This window comes from Xenopus laevis, chromosome 1S, assembly GCF_017654675.1.
Source record: "Xenopus laevis strain J_2021 chromosome 1S, Xenopus_laevis_v10.1, whole genome shotgun sequence".
NCBI lineage: Eukaryota > Metazoa > Chordata > Amphibia > Anura > Pipidae > Xenopus > Xenopus laevis.
This window is the reverse complement of record NC_054372.1, coordinates 12,648,934-12,666,628: the sequence shown is the minus strand read 5'-3', so window position 1 is coordinate 12,666,628 and position 17,695 is coordinate 12,648,934. Positions and strand designations below refer to the sequence as shown.

General features: G+C 44.9%; 1 protein-coding gene across 1 annotated transcript in view; it reads right to left on the bottom strand.

Annotated features, from left to right (window-relative positions):
• The window catches only part of nat8l.S (N-acetyltransferase 8 like S homeolog), a 33,624-nt gene extending 17,640 nt beyond the window's left edge, over positions 1-15,984 (bottom strand). Inside the window, exons 1-2 of the mRNA XM_018243010.2 lie at positions 15,364-15,984; positions 6,261-6,425 (exon numbers count right to left, since the gene is read on the bottom strand). Of these exons, the coding sequence (XP_018098499.1) occupies positions 6,261-6,425; positions 15,364-15,700 (502 nt within the window). The 5' untranslated portion in view covers positions 15,701-15,984. The remainder of the gene's footprint in view (positions 1-6,260; positions 6,426-15,363) is intronic.
• Between the last annotated feature and the right edge of the window lie 1,711 nt (positions 15,985-17,695).

Here is a 17,695-nt window from a genome sequence, read left to right as displayed (position 1 = left end):
GAGCTATCTCCCATATCCCTGTATTCCCTCACTTGCTAAACACCATCCAACCCCTTCTTATACCTATCTAATGTATCAGCCTGTACCACTGATTCAGGGAGACAATTCCACATCTTCACAGCTCTCACTGTAAAAAACCCCTTCCAAATATTTAGGCGGAACCTCTTTTCTTCTAATCGGAATGGGTGACCTTGTGTCAGCTGGAAAGACCTACTGGTAAATAAATCATTAGATTATTATATGATCCCCTTATATATTTCTACATAGTCATCATATCACCCCTTCTCCAGAGTGAACATCCCCAATTTGGCCAGTCTTTCCTCATAGCTAAGATTTTCAATACCTTTTACCAGCTTAGTTGCCCTTCTCTGTACCCTCTCTAATACAATAATGTCCTGTTTGAGTGATAGAGACCAAAACTGTACGGCATAGTCTAGATGGGGCCTTACCAGTGCTCTATACAGTGGAAGAATGACCCCTCCTCCCGTGACTCTATGCCCCTTTTAATACAGCTCAAGACCTTATTTGCCCTTGATGCTGCTGACTGGCATTGCTTGCTACAGACAAGTTTATCATCTACAAGGACTCCAAGGTCCTTTTCCATAATGGATTTGCCTAGTGCAGTCCCGTTAAGGTATAAGTGGATATTTTTACATCCCAGGTCCATGACTTTACATTTGTCAACATTGATTCTCATTTGCCACTTAGCTGCCCAGATTGCCAGTTTTTCAAGATCCTGTTGCCACATCCTGGATGGAATTAATTGGGCTGGATAGTTTTGTGTCATCTGCAAACACTGATACATTACTTACAACACCGTCCCCTAAGTCATTAATGAACAAGTTAAATAAAAGTGGACCCAATACCAAGCCCTGGGGGACCCCACTAAGAACCTTACTCCAAGTAGAGAATGTCCCATTAACAACCACCCTCTGTACCAGATCCTGTAGCCAGTTTCCTATCAACGTGCAAACGACTTCATTAAGCCCAACAGACCTTAGTTTAGAAAGCAGTCTTTTGTGGGGCACAGTATCAAACGCTTTGGCAAAATCCAAATAGATCACATCTACTGCCCCCGCCACTATCCAGAATCTTACTTACCACATCATAAAATGCAATCAAATTCGTCTGACATGACCTATCCTTCATAAAGCCATGCTGATTGTTGCTTATAATGCCATTCATTAGGACAAAATTTTGAATGTGATCCCTTAACAAGCCTTCAAATAATTTGCCCACCACAGATGTCAAGTTTACTGGCCTATAATTGCCAGGCTGAGATCGTAATCCCTATTTAAATATTGGAACATATAGGACAAGTTATAAGATTTCTGTCGGCTAATGATAATTTCTCTGCATCTACAGTATCTGACTATATCAATGGGTGTCTAATTGTCGGACATAACTTTTGTACAATTGCTGTCATGGCCAGAAGATCATCTGATTTGTTCTTACTACATTATTTAATCTGAATGGTTAATTGCAGTTCGGAAGATTGTGATGTACGATCGTTAGTGGGATATAAGGCTAAAATCTGCACATGTATGCCCCGTTTAGCTTTAAGGTTAATTTCGTGGGGCTATTGGCTTATCTTATAAACATCAGGGCTTCACTTCTTCTTCCTCTTGGTGTCCTACACCAATATCTGAAATAATCAAGTTATTCTTCACTATCTTAGCAGTCTGTCTGAACAGTTTTTGGTCAGCGTAGGTGTATGTCACCTCTAATCCATCATCAAGGCAAAAGGGGGACACACCAGTAATTATAAGAGCTGTCAGTTTAAAAAAAAATGACTCAGACACAAAGCTGCAAGTAGATAGACATGTTGCTGAGAGGGGCAGAGAGAGGTGACTTGATTATTTCAGATAATACCAAATTTATAATTTAATTTTACTTTTTAGTTTTACAAGTATTTCCCTTTTTTTATAGAATGAAGCCTGTGTTCATCTTTGTTTTTATGACAGTCCCCCTTTTAATAATAACCTACCAATCGGGAATTAGAATCCTGAGCCTCATAATAAAGCCTACAAATTTAGATGGGTCGTGTTCCTGGTGTTGTGGATGACAAGGAAGACTCTGGATCGTGACCATTTTGAATCCGAATTTTGAATTTGTTTAAGTCAAAACTCTCAAATTCAAATTGTTAATTATCCAAACTCAATTTGAGTTTTAATTCGAATTTTGAGTTTTATCATAGTCTGGCCCTTTAAGAACTCAAATTCGACTATTTGCCACCTTAAACCTGCCGAATAGCTGTATAAGTCAATGGGAGATGTCCAGGGATCAATTTGGTGATGTTTGCAGCCTTCCTGACATTCAAATTTTTGAATCTTGAATCTATTTTTTAATTTCAACTCGTGTTTTTCTAATTCTAAGATAATTTTGGGACTATTCCATTAGTCCAAGCTGAGAAAATTCAATTTTATTAGTAAAATTTGATTGGTTGAATTTCGAGTTTATGGGAGTTTTAAAAAACTCACATGAATTCAAAATTCAACCCTTGTGCCACTATGTGTTATTACAAGAGATATTAAAGGGAATGTAAAATCCTCTTTAATGACAAAGAAACCAATTTACTTTAATTAAAAATTACTTTAATTATAAGAAACCTGACTGTATGCAGTAAAATTCTCCCTTCATTTACTGCTGTAGATAGGAATTGTCAGACGGTCCCTAACTGCTCTGCAGGGAAACAATCATACTTATGAACAGCAGGGGGAGCCCCCGCCTTACTTCCCAGCCATGCAGAACTCAAGCAGCTTTGTTTGTTTCCCTGTAGAGCAGTCAGCGACTGTGTAGTGATTTGTATTGGATTTTATTTTTGCCTTTACATCCCCTTTACTGTTTCCAACTAAAGATCATGGAGCCAGATTTAAACAGATAAACTGGGATTCTATTTGGAGGATTATTTTGCTGCAGTCACTTGTTCTGCAGAGTTGGAGAAAGTTTGTATTAAACAATACAAAAACTATAAAATCCACATTTGATTACATGACAACACAGGACCCAGTGCAGTCTGTATATTCTGATTATTAATCAGTCTTGTTGTATCGGCTTCTGGCAGATATTATTTGACTTGCGCTGTTTTGATAATTTATGACGATCCCTAAGCAGCCCAGACCACACTGAGCATGTGCACAGTCTTGGTCTTGCAAAGATGTTTAACAAAGTTACAAGATGGTGACCCTCTGTAGCCAACTTTGAAAGCATAAATTATTTGTTTGATTAGGCTTGTGGTGCAGTAAGTTCATGTTTATGTTTAGTATACAAAATACTGCATTTCTAGCCTTATTCTATTACTTCCCTTTTAAGGTGCTTGTGACCAGCCAGGCTGAGACAATGACATATTACCCAAGAATAAAGCTAATCCACTAAACCAAACATGGGCCAATATCAACTTCAGACCCAATGAGCAGCATAGTGACCCATGGGTCGGACCTTCCCGATGGCCTGACCACCTTATATCTACCAGGCAGTATAAAAAATCTAGATGAGGACTGTATCAGCCTGTTGATGTTGTCTTCTCTCCATGGGCAAGTGCCTGAGTGGTCAAACTACATATGAGCAAATCTTTATGAGTATCTTAAACTTATAAGATGAGTAGTAACACCTTCATAGAAGCTGCGGAATATAAAGCAAAGGGAAGGTCAATATACATTTAGCTCTTACTGTTTCCATTAGACAAATCCATAGGGGAAAACAGAAAAAATGGATATATTTAAGAATAAAGCATAAACTATACTGAACCAATATATTTGCTTGTACCAGAACCAAGCAGCCATAGTATGAATATAAATCTAATTTCACAGGCTTAACGACACCAACCTGTCTAATGAGATTTATAGCAAAGAGCCCTTTAAAACGAGTCTCAGGCTAAGACATTGCAAACTGAATTAGTTCCTATAATGAATAATCCCAGTGGCATTAAATGTAGATAGAAATGGACATATTGCAGGGAAGACAATTCAATCGGCACCAGTTTCCCTCAAAGCAAAGCTACAGATCACTTCAAGGAAACCCAACACTAACACAATTATGATGGGACCTGCACTGATTTATATGCAAACAACCTATAGTATTCAAAGGGCAACAAATATTACTTTGTAAGTTGGAAAGACTTGCGCATTGCAATATTGGGTCCTTAATGGAAATTCACTGGTGGAATTTGGGTCCCCTTAAAAAAAAGGTGAACTCCACAAAAATATACCTTAAGCTTTTTGAAAAGTAAACACAATTTCAAGCAACTTTGCAATATACATCAATTAAAAAATATGCAGACTTTTCACGATTTTTAATGGTTTGGAACAGTTTCCTAAGCCTAGCCCTCTGCTCTCCTGCTGATCTGTCTGACTACTTTGCAGAGGTGGCTGACTACTGTTACTTTGTATCAATAGCCATCTGTCCTCAGCCTGCATCCTCCAAACCCCACAATTCCCTGCACAGGTGATTTCAATAAGGAAAGGAACATTCCAGTGCAATGCATTGTGGGTTATGTAGTTCCTGCATGCTGTCTGTAAGCTGTGGAGAAGTTGTTACAATTTGTAACATCAGTGTTTAGTCCCTCCTTCCCTGCCAGGATTTCAAATGATGCAGAAAGAGAAGAACTGTTAAACAGCTGGATTTCAGCATAGAAAATGGCATTTATTCATACTTTTTGTAGAAACCGATAACGATGATGGGTATATTAGGGGTTTCTGTGCTATGTGGGCGTTTTTATCAAATTTTGGTTTGGAAGCCAGAGTTCCCCTTTAAGAAACCCTGCTGTAAAGAAATGGAGCCTGACTAATTTCCCCAGCTATTTCTGTGCGTTTATTCCTATTTCGGAGGCAGCTGCTAATTGAATCTGTGTTACCGGTGAGATAATGACCCGGTACTAAACCATTTTCTACTGAGGAGGAATGGGTTCTGCAAGCCCAGAGGGAAGTATCTGGCATTCTAGCCTTGGGATTAAAGGATCAAATATCTATAACAAAATCTCTGATTCCCAAAAAGAAAGTCATATTCGGCCACACAAAACTCTGCCAGTATGATCATACTATTTACATTCTGCCAATCAGAAAGGTATGGTGGGGGTGGTAGGATTTATTTCATACACATAAGTGACCTGCCCTCCCTCAGCCCGCGCCTGCCTGCATCCGACTTCCGGGTTCCTTTTATAGACCCGTGCCGCCCACAAAAGGGGCGGGGTGAGCAGGCGCGCAGCTATAAAGCCGGAAGTGGCATTTGACGGTGGCGGGCAGGGAGAGCAGGAGAAGAGCTCAACCCACACCCGCCCGTGAAGATGAGTACAGGGTTGGCACGAACCCGTCCGACCCGCGGGTAAAACCGCGGGTATCGCCCCGGCCCGCACATCACTGATACACATGCTCATTTCAAAATAGTCATGAAAACGGTTATTTTGCTCAGCAGTTCTAGAGATTTTATTAAAGGGGCAGTTCTATCTCTCATAGGACAACTTGACTCCTTTGCTGACCAACAAAATGATAACCCTGGTTTGAAAGCATCTGCCTTAGAGAACAAAGGTAGACCCCATATAATGTGGCTCACCATACTGCTCTTTAGGAACAGTAAATACCAAAAAATGAATTGTGCCTGGGCACCACCCATGCCCGGACTGGCAATCTGTGGGTTCTGGCAAATGCCAGACAGAGGAGCTGTTGTAAGTTGCCATAGACATACACTATTTAGTGGGTTGGTTTGGGCCTCTGTGTAGCTGAAATGCCAGGGCCTATTTTGAATCTCAGTCCAGACCTGGCACCACCCCTCTGGAGGTAGTTACGCTGTTGAATAGTAAAAGAGAACAATTGAAATAAATAAATATATATATATATACTGTATATATACGTACCTCTTCTCTGCATCAGTCTTCTGAAACTGTACAATCAGGTAGCATCTACAATTTAAAGTTAGAGAGAAACAGAGCAAAGGCACAATATCCGGCCTGGCACCGTGTCAGAGCATGCATGGAGCTTCTTGGGCTTCTTAAAAATATCAGCGCCCTCCGACTCTTCACATGTAGGGGGTGCATCCGCTTTGCCTGGATTATATCAACATTATGGCATCACAATTAAGAGTCTATGGAACCCATAGGCAGCAGGCCTAAAAATACCTTCAAGTGCCACATCCTGAACAGGCTTCAACTAAATGATAACCATTCCCTGTCTATACGGATTCTTGGTGCTGACCCGAAAGTAGATATATCTGCTTTTAGAGTGGAAAGGGACCCAGTGGCTGATTGTTCTCCATGGGGTTCTACTCACCTGGCTGTTTCATGTAATATTGCTCAATATCAGACATGTCCGTGCGTAGAGCGCACTCGAGATGATTGAGGATAATTTTCCTACTGTAGTAATACCTCATGCCCAATAGAAAGAGGGGCATACAGCACGTCAGCAGCAAGGACTTGGTCACAACAAAGCACATTACTATGGAGATAAGGAAGAGAAATAAACGATACCTGTCAGAAAAGAGAATGTAGTGTTGATTTCGGAATAGAAAAACCCAAACATCAAGCAGCAGAATACAGTCACAGAATACACATCATTACATGTTAGGACATTTCTTATTCATTTGCATGTTGATTATTTTATTATACAGGTATGGGATCTGTTATCAGAAAAACCCGTTATCGAGACAGCTCTGAATTTTGAGAAGGGGGTAGTGATGCGCGGGCCGAGGGTCGGGGCGGGTTCGGGCTGACCTCGCACGCTTCTTTACTTCTCCTGCTCTCCCCACCCACCACCGTCAAATGCCGACTTCCGGGTTGGTCTTTTGCGCCCTTTTGTGACATCATCGGCGAGTCGGTGTGTGTCTATAAAAGCAACCCGGAAGTGCGGATGCGGTCAGGCACGGGCCAAGGGAGGGCGGGTTAGGGTCAGGCGCGGGTCGGGGAAATCCACACATCACTAAAAGGGGTTGAACTTGATGGACTTTGTCTTTTTTCAACCCAATTTAACTATGTAACTATGTAACCATAGACTCCATTTTAATCAAATCAATTCAGATTTTATTGATTTCCTGTCTCTTGTACTTGATTCAAACTAGGATATAATGAATCCTTATTAGAGGCAAAGCAATCCTAGTAGGTTTATTTAATTTCTAAAAAAAAAAATTTAAATAGATGGGGAGGCACATTTATCACATTTATCAAAGGTCGAATTTCGAATTTATGTGAGTTTTTTATTAACTCGAATTACTCGAAATTCGATTATTTCATAAAAAAATTGAATAGCTAAAACTCGCACAATTTTAACAAACTTGAAAACTCAAATCGAATTCGACTAAAGTCAAGAAGTTCAAACCTGTTGTTGATCCATTTAGACCAATGGGCACATCATTGTTAATTTAAAGATAAATATTTCTATCAATTCATTTACTCAAGGATTCTCTTATGATTAACAAGGAGTTTCTCTATTAAAGTAAATGCAAAACCAACTTTAACTCTAGCAATGGAAGAAACATTTTCACGTATCGTACTTTCACAATCAAGAAAGTATAAATGATGAATGTTCTTGTGTGTATGTGTTTCTGGTTTATTGTGCTGTGCAGATCTAACTATGTAGCCTATGACATAAATATAGTCTTGAGGTAGGCACAGGCAGCTGTACTAAAAACTAAAAATATCCTTAATAAAAGAAAATGTGAGTAAGCAACTTTCCCAGTATACATCCATAACATCTCTCCATACTATAGACACCTTTCATAGGCACCATCTCTCCCTACTATACCTGCTATCCCACAGTCACACTCCCTTCCCAGAGACTATTATCCCACTGTTACTATAGGCACCATCTCTCCCTACTATACCTGCTATCCCACAGTCACACTCCCTTCCCAGAGACTATTATCCACTGTTACTATAGGCACCATCTCTCCCTACTATACCTGCTATCCCACAGTCACACTCCCTTCCCAGAGACTATTATCCACTGTTACTATAGACATCATCTCTCCCTACTATACCTGCTATCCCACAGTCACACTCCCTTCCCAGAGACTATTATCCACTGTTACTATAGGCACCATCTCTCCCTACTATACCTGATATCCCACAGTCACACTCCCTTCCCAGAGACTATTATCCCACTGTTACTATAGGCACCATCTCTCCCTACTATACCTGCTATCCCACAGTCACACTCCCTTCCCAGAGACTATTATCCACTGTTACTATAGACACCATCTCTCCCTACTATACCTGCTATCCCACAGTCACACTCCCTTCCCAGAGACTATTATCCACTGTTACTATAGGCACCATCTCTCCCTACTATACCTGCTATCCCACAGTCACACTCCCTTCCCAGAGACTATTATCTCCACTGTTAACATAAGTAGATTCTGTGGTCCTTATTGAGATTTAAACCCTGGAGAGGAGTAGGACATGGTCCTGCTTGGTTGGCTCAGGTTCTCCTCTGAACTACATTACCAGCTTATGCTTCAGTGAAGAGATAAATGGTCAACTCATTGTGTCAGCTAAGGGTGAGCACATAAAAGTTAAGTGTCAGCATTCTTGGCATCCTTACATAACTGTTATGTCAGGCACAATGAAATGAGAGAGAGCACATCTGCAGAGCCTCTATTAACCATTCAGGGAAACCTCCTAACAGCTATTGATGAAGTGATAGGGGGAAGAACAATTTTAATACTGCAGGCAGTGGCAAGAGGCAGGCATAAGAGCAGCAATGGGCAATTAAAGATCTCCCAGCCTTGTTGCACTGGAGCTCCCAGCACGGCCCTTAGTTCAGCAATAGCAATGCACAGGGGTGCTTCGCCAATGAGGCGAGTTGAGGTTGTCGTCTCAGGCGGCAGCGCCCCACTAGGTACCAGGGGCAGCAAAAATGCTGCAACTTTGGGCGACTATTGAAAACGCATCACCGCGTGTGCATTAGCACAGGCGATTTTGCACTGTAGCCTAAGGGGAAAAAACGCTGAGGCAGTTCGGGGAGATAGTCGCGCAAAAGACGTGGCGAATAGTCGCCAGGCAACAAAACCTCCCCGAATCTCCTCGTCTGGCCTTACCCTAAGAGCAAATTTCCGGGGGAGGGGGGGCAGCAGCATCTGCTGCTGCCTCGGGCGGCGGAGGGGCCAGGATCACCCCTAGCAATGGAGCATCCCAATATTAATGCCTTTAGTCCAGAGGTGAAGGCTCTATGTGTGTATGTGGGGGGCTCTATCTAACAGTGTGTTCAAGCAAAACACTCCCAGCACTGAGCCCATGGGACCCCCTACCTCTGCCAGCTTCTAGGAACTTGAAAAATGACCAAGAAATGAAGTTATTCAAGATTTGAATGAAATTCCTTGGGTAGCAGCGACATGCACCCCAGCAACACAAATCAATCCTTCTCTCCACCCCAAGCAGAAATAAAGAGAGGAGTCCAAAAAGGTTTGTCACAATGTTATTGGGCTTGGGGTTAAAATGCATTCTTGCAGGTCAATCTCAAAAATGTCAATTTTCATGAGATATTCTTGGGATGGGAAGACATGAGCTCATGCGGCAACTACAGAAGAAGCAGACCCTGCAACTGCAGGGGGGGGGGGTCAGGACATATAGGGGCCCCATAAGGCCCTAATTTATATACAATTTCAATAAATATTAGTAAAACAACTTACCCTTTAGACATTTTAGGGGCCTGAAAAATGATTTGCTGTGGGGCCAAGTAATATCTAGTTACACCACCGCATGTGCTTTATCTGCATAGGGGTGAAGTATCCAGCACTTATTGTACATCTGCATTGTATTAGAGCACTGGGATGGGGAGATGGGGGGGTGCAATCTTGCTCACTGTCTCATTGGCCTAGATTCTATTCTGTATCTAAGTAACTGCTGAGAATGGTAGCCGAAAGCCTTGTGCCCGTTCTTTAAATGTGGCTCCTGAAGCATGAGCCTGCTGAATGCATGTGCTGCACTGAGAGATAGAACACGCCGGCTGCTGCATTGTGCGACTGCAAGATTACATCAAAGGGATGCTAATACTTCCCCACCAGCCGCCAGTAGCAAAAATGTCAGTCCTTAATGTGCCAGAAAGGAACCCACAAAGACCTTCAAAACAGTAAAATCCTGAAAATGAAGTTTTTATCAGCCTTGTCCCCTGTAACGAATGAGCCAATGGATAAATTGCAGCGTAACACAGCGTGCCAATCCCTTTCCGTATCTATGTTACAGCCAGAAACTTCCAGGGCACACCTCCTGCACCAATTCCCAATATGCAATTCCACTTCCTTCACGTAATAGAGCGCGTTACTGCACCCAATCACCGAATAGGGAACCTGGGGCGAGAGGTGTAACAGTCGGAGATGCAGCCAGGACAGTGAAATGACTCTCACTCATTACTATGGAAGTTGTTTCTTTTCTACGTATTCTGATATAATAAATATATCTAAACATTTCTGCTTTCCTCTTCCAGTGTCTTTTTAGCCCTCATACTGGCTTGCAGGGTGCTGAGTGAGGTTAGCTAGCCTAATAAATGTGATGTATAGCCCTGCACCAAGAGGAGGGAGGAATCCCAGCAGAGAACATAGAGAGCACTGCAATTGATTGTATGCATGAGTTATTGTTGGGAGGGTAACAGTGAGAAGGCGGCCATAGCCACAAATAACCATGAGTTAGACCCTAGGGGGTCACCAAATATCTTGGAGACTATATCATGCCTTGGCCTCGGAAGGTCAGAGGCACTTTGCCAGTACTGGGTCCCTAAAGGAGCAAAATGTATCCCCGTTCAGAAGGGGCCCATGAGGGAAAAGGGTTTCTAAGAGTGTACTTAAAGGAGAACTAAAGCCTAACTAACGAAGTAGCTAGAAATGTTGTACATGATGTTTTGTGCTTCTGTATCAGCCCAAGGCAACCACAGCCCTTTAGCAGTAAAGATCTGTGTCTCCAAAGATGCCCCAGTAGCTCCCCATCTTCTTTTCTGCTGATTCACTGCACATGCTCTGTGCTGCTGTCACTTACTGAGCTTAGGGACCCACTCACAATATACAGTACACATAGAATAGAAATGTCACAATATAAGGCTGATTAGTAATTAATACAGATAATTACTACATGGCAGCACAGAAACCAGTGCAATTAGCATCAGAATTTAATAATCAGCAAACCTGTAGCATCAGTTTATATTACAGCCAGGGAAGCTCATTTTCTGCTGGATAATTAGTGACGAGCCCTAAGCTTAGCTTCTCAACAGCCAATCAGAGCCCACTGAGCATGTGAGTGTCACAGACACTTTCCAAGATGGTGACCCCCTGTGACAAGTTTGAAGTCCTGGATCATTGCTGCTATTGACAAGCTGAAACTTTAGCCTCGTGCAATAAGTTCACTATATAAAATATGGCATTTTTTACCATATTCATTTTTTGGGTTTAGTTCTCCTTTAAGCAATGAGGCAGTGGTTAACTTTCCTGGCAAGTACTTGAGGCTAAAGACCCCACTGAGGGTCAATTCTGGTATTCTTTGTATCCCTATCTAGCTTGTATGCCAACACTTGGAAACATTTCAGAAGGTGGTGGCACATTGGCCATTGTACCACTGAGCTTCAGGGAGCCCGGATAATACAGAACCTTCCTAGGAGGTGTGGCTTTGGGCCGAGATGTAAGATAAGAGGTAGCCCATATCGGGGGTCCTCATGGGCAGCAGCACATAACAAGGAGGGATCACAATATGTGCACACAAGTAATGCCTTGAACCTCAGGAACCACTTGTCTCCTGCAAAGTCCACTTGGAGCTGGTTGAACAGAACTAAGCTGATCATTTTATTATCTGGGCCAAAATGAAACAGCATCTATAGGGCTGGAGCTTCTGCAGAACCACAGTAAAGAAGGGACTCAGGAGTGACAGTTCTACATCTACAGGGTCAGCCTTCCCATAGCATTTACAGCCAAGTGCCCCATTGGGTTTTGCAGCCATATCTGCCCATCTGCAGTACAGACACACTGATAATTAAGTGCATTTTCCTTTTCAGTCACAGATTCAGGGATTTCTCTGCCATTACATACCCATAATTGGCTAAGATTTAATCATAAAATTACCCTCCTTCTTATTCATCTATCCATAAAGAACATGGGACATTACATCCAAACTCGTCTTCTCCATCTCTTCCTGCCACTGCCTTGAGTCCATCAGTCTTCCTCATCTCTGACCCTTCTCACTAGTGCCTAGAGCCCATCACCTATCCAGAAATCACACGGCACATTAGACCCGTCTTCACACAACTGTCTTCAACTCCAACCCTTCCAGCCAGTGCTAAGAACTTATTAAGAACTATCCAGAAATCAAATGGGACTTCACAGAAATACTGCCAGGCGTCCTCTCCAAGCCTTTCTGCCTGTGCCCAGTCTTCCAATTCTACCCTCCTGCCTGTGCCCAGTCTTCCAATTCTACCCTCCTGCCTGTGCCCAGTCTTCCAATTCTACCCTCCTGTCAGTGCCCAGTCTTCCAATTCTACCCTCCTGCCTGTGCCCAGTCTTCCAATTCTACCCTCCTGTCAGTGCCCAGTCTTCCAATTCTACCCTCCTGCCTGTGCCCAGTCTTCCAATTCTACCCTCCTGCCTGTGCCCAGTCTTCCAATTCTACCCTCCTGCCTGTGCCCAGTCTTCCAATTCTACCTTCCTGCCTGTGCCCAGTCTTCCAATTCTACCCTCCTGCCTGTGCCCAGTCTTCCAATTCTACCCTCCTGCCTGTGCCCAGTCTTCCAATTCTACCCTCCTGTCAGTGCCCAGTCTTCCAATTCTACCCTCCTGCCTGTGCCCAGTCTTCCAATTCTACCCTCCTGTCAGTGCCCAGTCTTCCAATTCTACCCTCCTGCCTGTGCCCAGTCTTCCAATTCTACCCTCCTGCCTGTGCCCAGTCTTCCAATTCTACCCTCCTGCCTGTGCCCAGTCTTCCAATTCTACCCTCCTGCCTGTGCCCAGTCTTCCAATTCTACCCTCCTGCCTGTGCCCAGTCTTCCAATTCTACCCTCCTGTCAGTGCCTAGTCATCCAATTCTACCCTCCTGCCTGTGCCCAGTCTCCCAATTCTACCCTCCTGTCAGTGCCTAGTCATCCAATTCTACCCTCCTGCCTGTGCCTAGTCTTCCAATTCTACCCTCCTGTCAGTGCCTAGTCATCCAATTCTACCCTCCTGTCAGTGCCTAGTCATCCAATTCTACCCTCCTGTCAGTGCCTAGTCATCCAATTCTACCCTCCTGCCTGTGCCTAGTCTTCCAATTCTACCCTCCTGCCTGTGCCTAGTCATCCAATTCTACCCTCCTGCCTGTGCCTAGTCATCCAATTCTACCCTCCTGTCAGTGCCTAGTCATCCAATTCTACCCTCCTGCCTGTGTTTAGTGCCCAGTCTTCCAATTCTACCCTCCTGCCTGTGCCCAGTCTACCAATTCTACCCTCCTGTCAGTGCCTAGTCTTCCAATTCTACCCTCCTGTCAGTACCCAGTCTTCCAATTCTACCCTCCTGCCTGTGCCCAGTCTTCCAATTCTACCCTCCTGTCAGTGCCCAGTCTTCCAATTCTACCCTCCTGCCTGTGCCCAGTCTTCCAATTCTACCCTCCTGCCTGTGCCCAGTCTTCCAATTCTACCCTCCTGCCTTTGCCCAGTCTTCCAATTCTACCTTCCTGCCTGTGCCCAGTCTTCCAATTCTACCCTCCTGCCTGTGCCCAGTCTTCCAATTCTACCCTCCTGCCTGTGCCCAGTCTTCCAATTCTACCCTCCTGTCAGTGCCCAGTCTTCCAATTCTACCCTCCTGCCTGTGCCCAGTCTTCCAATTCTACCCTCCTGTCAGTGCCCAGTCTTCCAATTCTACCCTCCTGTCAGTGCCCAGTCTTCCAATTCTACCCTCCTGCCTGTGCCCAGTCTTCCAATTCTACCCTCCTGCCTGTGCCCAGTCTTCCAATTCTACCCTCCTGTCAGTGCCCAGTCTTCCAATTCTACCCTCCTGCCTGTGCCCAGTCTTCCAATTCTACCCTCCTGCCTGTGTCCAGTCTTCCAATTCTACCCTCCTGCCTGTGCCCAGTCTTCCAATTCTACCCTCCTGCCTGTGCCCAGTCTTCCAATTCTACCCTCCTGTCAGTGCCCAGTCTTCCAATTCTACCCTCCTGCCTGTGCCCAGTCTTCCAATTCTACCCTCCTGCCTGTGCCCAGTCTTCCAATTCTACCCTCCTGTCAGTGCCCAGTCTTCCAATTCTACCCTCCTGCCTGTGCCCAGTCTTCCAATTCTACCCTCCTGTCAGTGCCCAGTCTTCCAATTCTACCCTCCTGCCTGTGCCCAGTCTTCCAATTCTACCCTCCTGCCTGTGCCCAGTCTTCCAATTCTACCCTCCTGTCAGTGCCCAGTCTTCCAATTCTACCCTCCTGCCTGTGTCCAGTCTTCCAATTCTACCCTCCTGCCTGTGCCCAGTCTTCCAATTCTACCCTCCTGCCTGTGCCCAGTCTTCCAATTCTACCCTCCTGCCTGTGCCCAGTCTTCCAATTCTACCCTCCTGCCTGTGCCCAGTCTTCCAATTCTACCCTCCTGTCAGTGCCTAGTCATCCAATTCTACCCTCCTGCCTGTGCCCAGTCTTCCAATTCTACCCTCCTGTCAGTGCCTAGTCATCCAATTCTACCCTCCTGCCTGTGCCTAGTCATCCAATTCTACCCTCCTGCCTGTGCCTAGTCATCCAATTCTACCCTCCTGTCAGTGCCTAGTCATCCAATTCTACCCTCCTGCCTGTGTTTAGTGCCCAGTCTTCCAATTCTACCCTCCTGCCTGTGCCCAGTCTACCAATTCTACCCTCCTGTCAGTGCCTAGTCTTCCAATTCTACCCTCCTGTCAGTACCCAGTCTTCCAATTCTACCCTCCTGCCTGTGCCCAGTCTTCCAATTCTACCCTCCTGTCAGTGCCTAGTCATCCAATTCTACCCTCCTGCCTGTGCCCAGTCTTCCAATTCTACCCTCCTGCCTGTGCCTAGTCTTCCAATTCTACCCTCCTGCCAGTGCCTAGTGCCCAGTCTTCCAATTCTACCCTCCTGCCAGTGCCCAGTCTTCCACCTCCTGCCAGTGCCCAGTCTTCCAATTCTACCCTCCCGTCCATGGTATAAACGTGATGCTACCAGTCTCCCTGAGCAACTCTTCAGCACACACGCTTTCCCTACTCATATTTTACACAGGATCAGGAGAAGGGACTGGCATTGCCATCTCTGTCCTCTTCATCCTCCTCAGTGTAAATCCTGATATATATATATATATATATATATATATATGATATGCAATAAATAATATACACAGGAGAAACACTGTGGTGGCGGTGGCAAGTACCTGAGCTCCAGGTCATGATATGACAGATGTGAGAGTGATGGGAAGTAAATGGATTGGATACAAGGGCAGGGGGGTACTTACTTATGATCACCGCATATAAACTCTGTAGGAGGGGCTGGTATTTTAACCCTCGGAATGCCGAGCTCAGGATCCTTTCCTTGATTCCTGCATAGAATATGCTCTGGGCAGACTCCTGGTCGTTGCTGTGGAATTGTCGGATATAAAGCTGCTCGTTAGTCCTGACACCCTCTGGGCCGAGGCTGGGGGGCGCCAGGGAGGAGGCCGGGGGGCCGTTGGCTAGTGGGGGCCACATCATGTGGGACGAGGAGGCCACTAGTGTCGGCTCTTTCTGCTGCCCCGGGAGATCATCCGCCAGGATATTCGTCTCGCAGACCATTCTGGGGGGCAGATAACTCATACACCCGGGAGCCGAGGGACAGGAGAGACGCGAGTGGCCGGGGAGGTTCCGCTGGGGTCGCTGAGGGGTCGTTGTCGGGGCCGCTCTCAGTGAAGCTGAAGATGATGAGAATGAGATGAGAATGAGCTGTGGAGTCACATCAGCATTTATATTGCACTGAAGCCGCTGCTACTGGAACACTCGCTCCCACCTGGGTCCTAGAGCTCTGCGGCTTCAGTCAGGCCCGGACTGTGTCTGCGCTTGTGCTTTGCTCTCTATTGTATAAACAACCCCCTGTCCTTGGGGTGATGATGAGGCAGAAGGGATCGGTGGTATGGAGAACAAACAGGGCCAGTTTTGGGGTTGCTCAGTTCAAGGAGGGCACAAGCCTTAACCCCTAGTACCAGAGGGGGCCCTGGGGGAGAAGATAAATGCACTAAATTCCCTATTATATTTAGCAGTCAGGAGGCTGCTGGTGGGTCATGTTCTGATACCCAAACAATCACTGACATACTGACCATACAGACTAATAAAATGGCACAGATGCCTTTAAGAAACAGCAGGCAGCCCAAGGGCCACTTTGTGGGGCCCCATATTGGAGCAATCCCTTCAGGTTTAGGGGCTGAATGACTTATAAGACAAGTCTTGGTACAATCTCTACCTTTGATACAACTGTTCCCCCTGTAATCTATGCAGCCTGTTTGTACATTAAATATATATTACACTTAATACATTAATGGGGTGGGACATCACCTGTCATTATTGCACAGGGGCTCAAAGTGAACATGTAGCCTGGACTGAGCTGAGTATCTGGACACAGGTAGATGATTATCTGTTAATCAGTTCATTGCAGTCCAGCACTTCCAGATGCGTATTATTCTGATGGTGGGGGTGGATCAGTGATTAGTGATTAGGGGTACACCATAGCCACACACATCCCAGGTCAGTGAGACCTGTAAAGAATTACCAGGTGATAAGCCCCCAGACAGTGACGGACTGGGACACCAGGGGCCCACCAAAAAAACCTTAGACCAGAGGCCCACTATTTTTCTTTTCTTTTACTATACTATACTATTTTTCTTCCTCTCCTCATTCAACCTCTATTCTAACACTGGAGCAATGTATACGCTATTGCAGATATATGTCTTAAAGGGATACTGTCATGGGAAAAAACATTTTTTTCAAAATGAATCAGTTAATAGTGCTGCTCCAGCAGAATTCTGCACTGAAATCCATTTCTCAAAAGAGCAAAGAGATATTTTTTATATTTCATTTTGAAATCTGACATGGGGCTAGATATATTGTCAATCTCCCAGCTGCCCCAAGTCATGTGACTTGTGCTCTGATAAACTTCAATCACTCTTTACTGCTGTACTGCAAGTTGGAGTGATATCACCCCCTCCCCCCCCCCCAGCAGCCAAACAACAGAACAATGGGAAGGTAACCAGATAGCAGCTCCCTAACACAAGATAACAGCTGCCTTGTAGATCTAAGAACAACACTCAATAGTAAAAATCCATGTCCCACTGAGCAGGGCCGCTCCGGCCATGAGGCAAGGTGAGAATCTTGCCTCAGGCGGCACGGAGCGGCCAGTTAGCAGGGGCGGCAAAAAGCCACCTCTGGTAACTTTAAGAGCCGAATTTCCGTTTTTTAAAACGGAAATTCGGCTCTTCTAGCGCAGCAATAGCGCTCACTGCACTAGCGATGCGGCATTGGGGCTGCTGCCTCAGGCGGCAGCAGCCCCTGAAACGTGCCTGCCACTGAGACACATTCAGTTATATTGAGAAGGAAAAACAGCAGCCTGCCAGAAAGCATTTCTCTCCTAAAGTGCAGACACAAGTCACATGACTGGGGGCAGCTGGGAATTGACAAAATGTCTAGCCCCATGTCAGATTTTAAAATTGAATATAAAAAAATCTGTTTGCTCTTTTGAGAAATGGATTTCAGTGCAGAAGTCTGCTGGAGTAGCACTATTAACTGATGTGTTTTGAAAAAAACATGTTTTCCGATGACAGG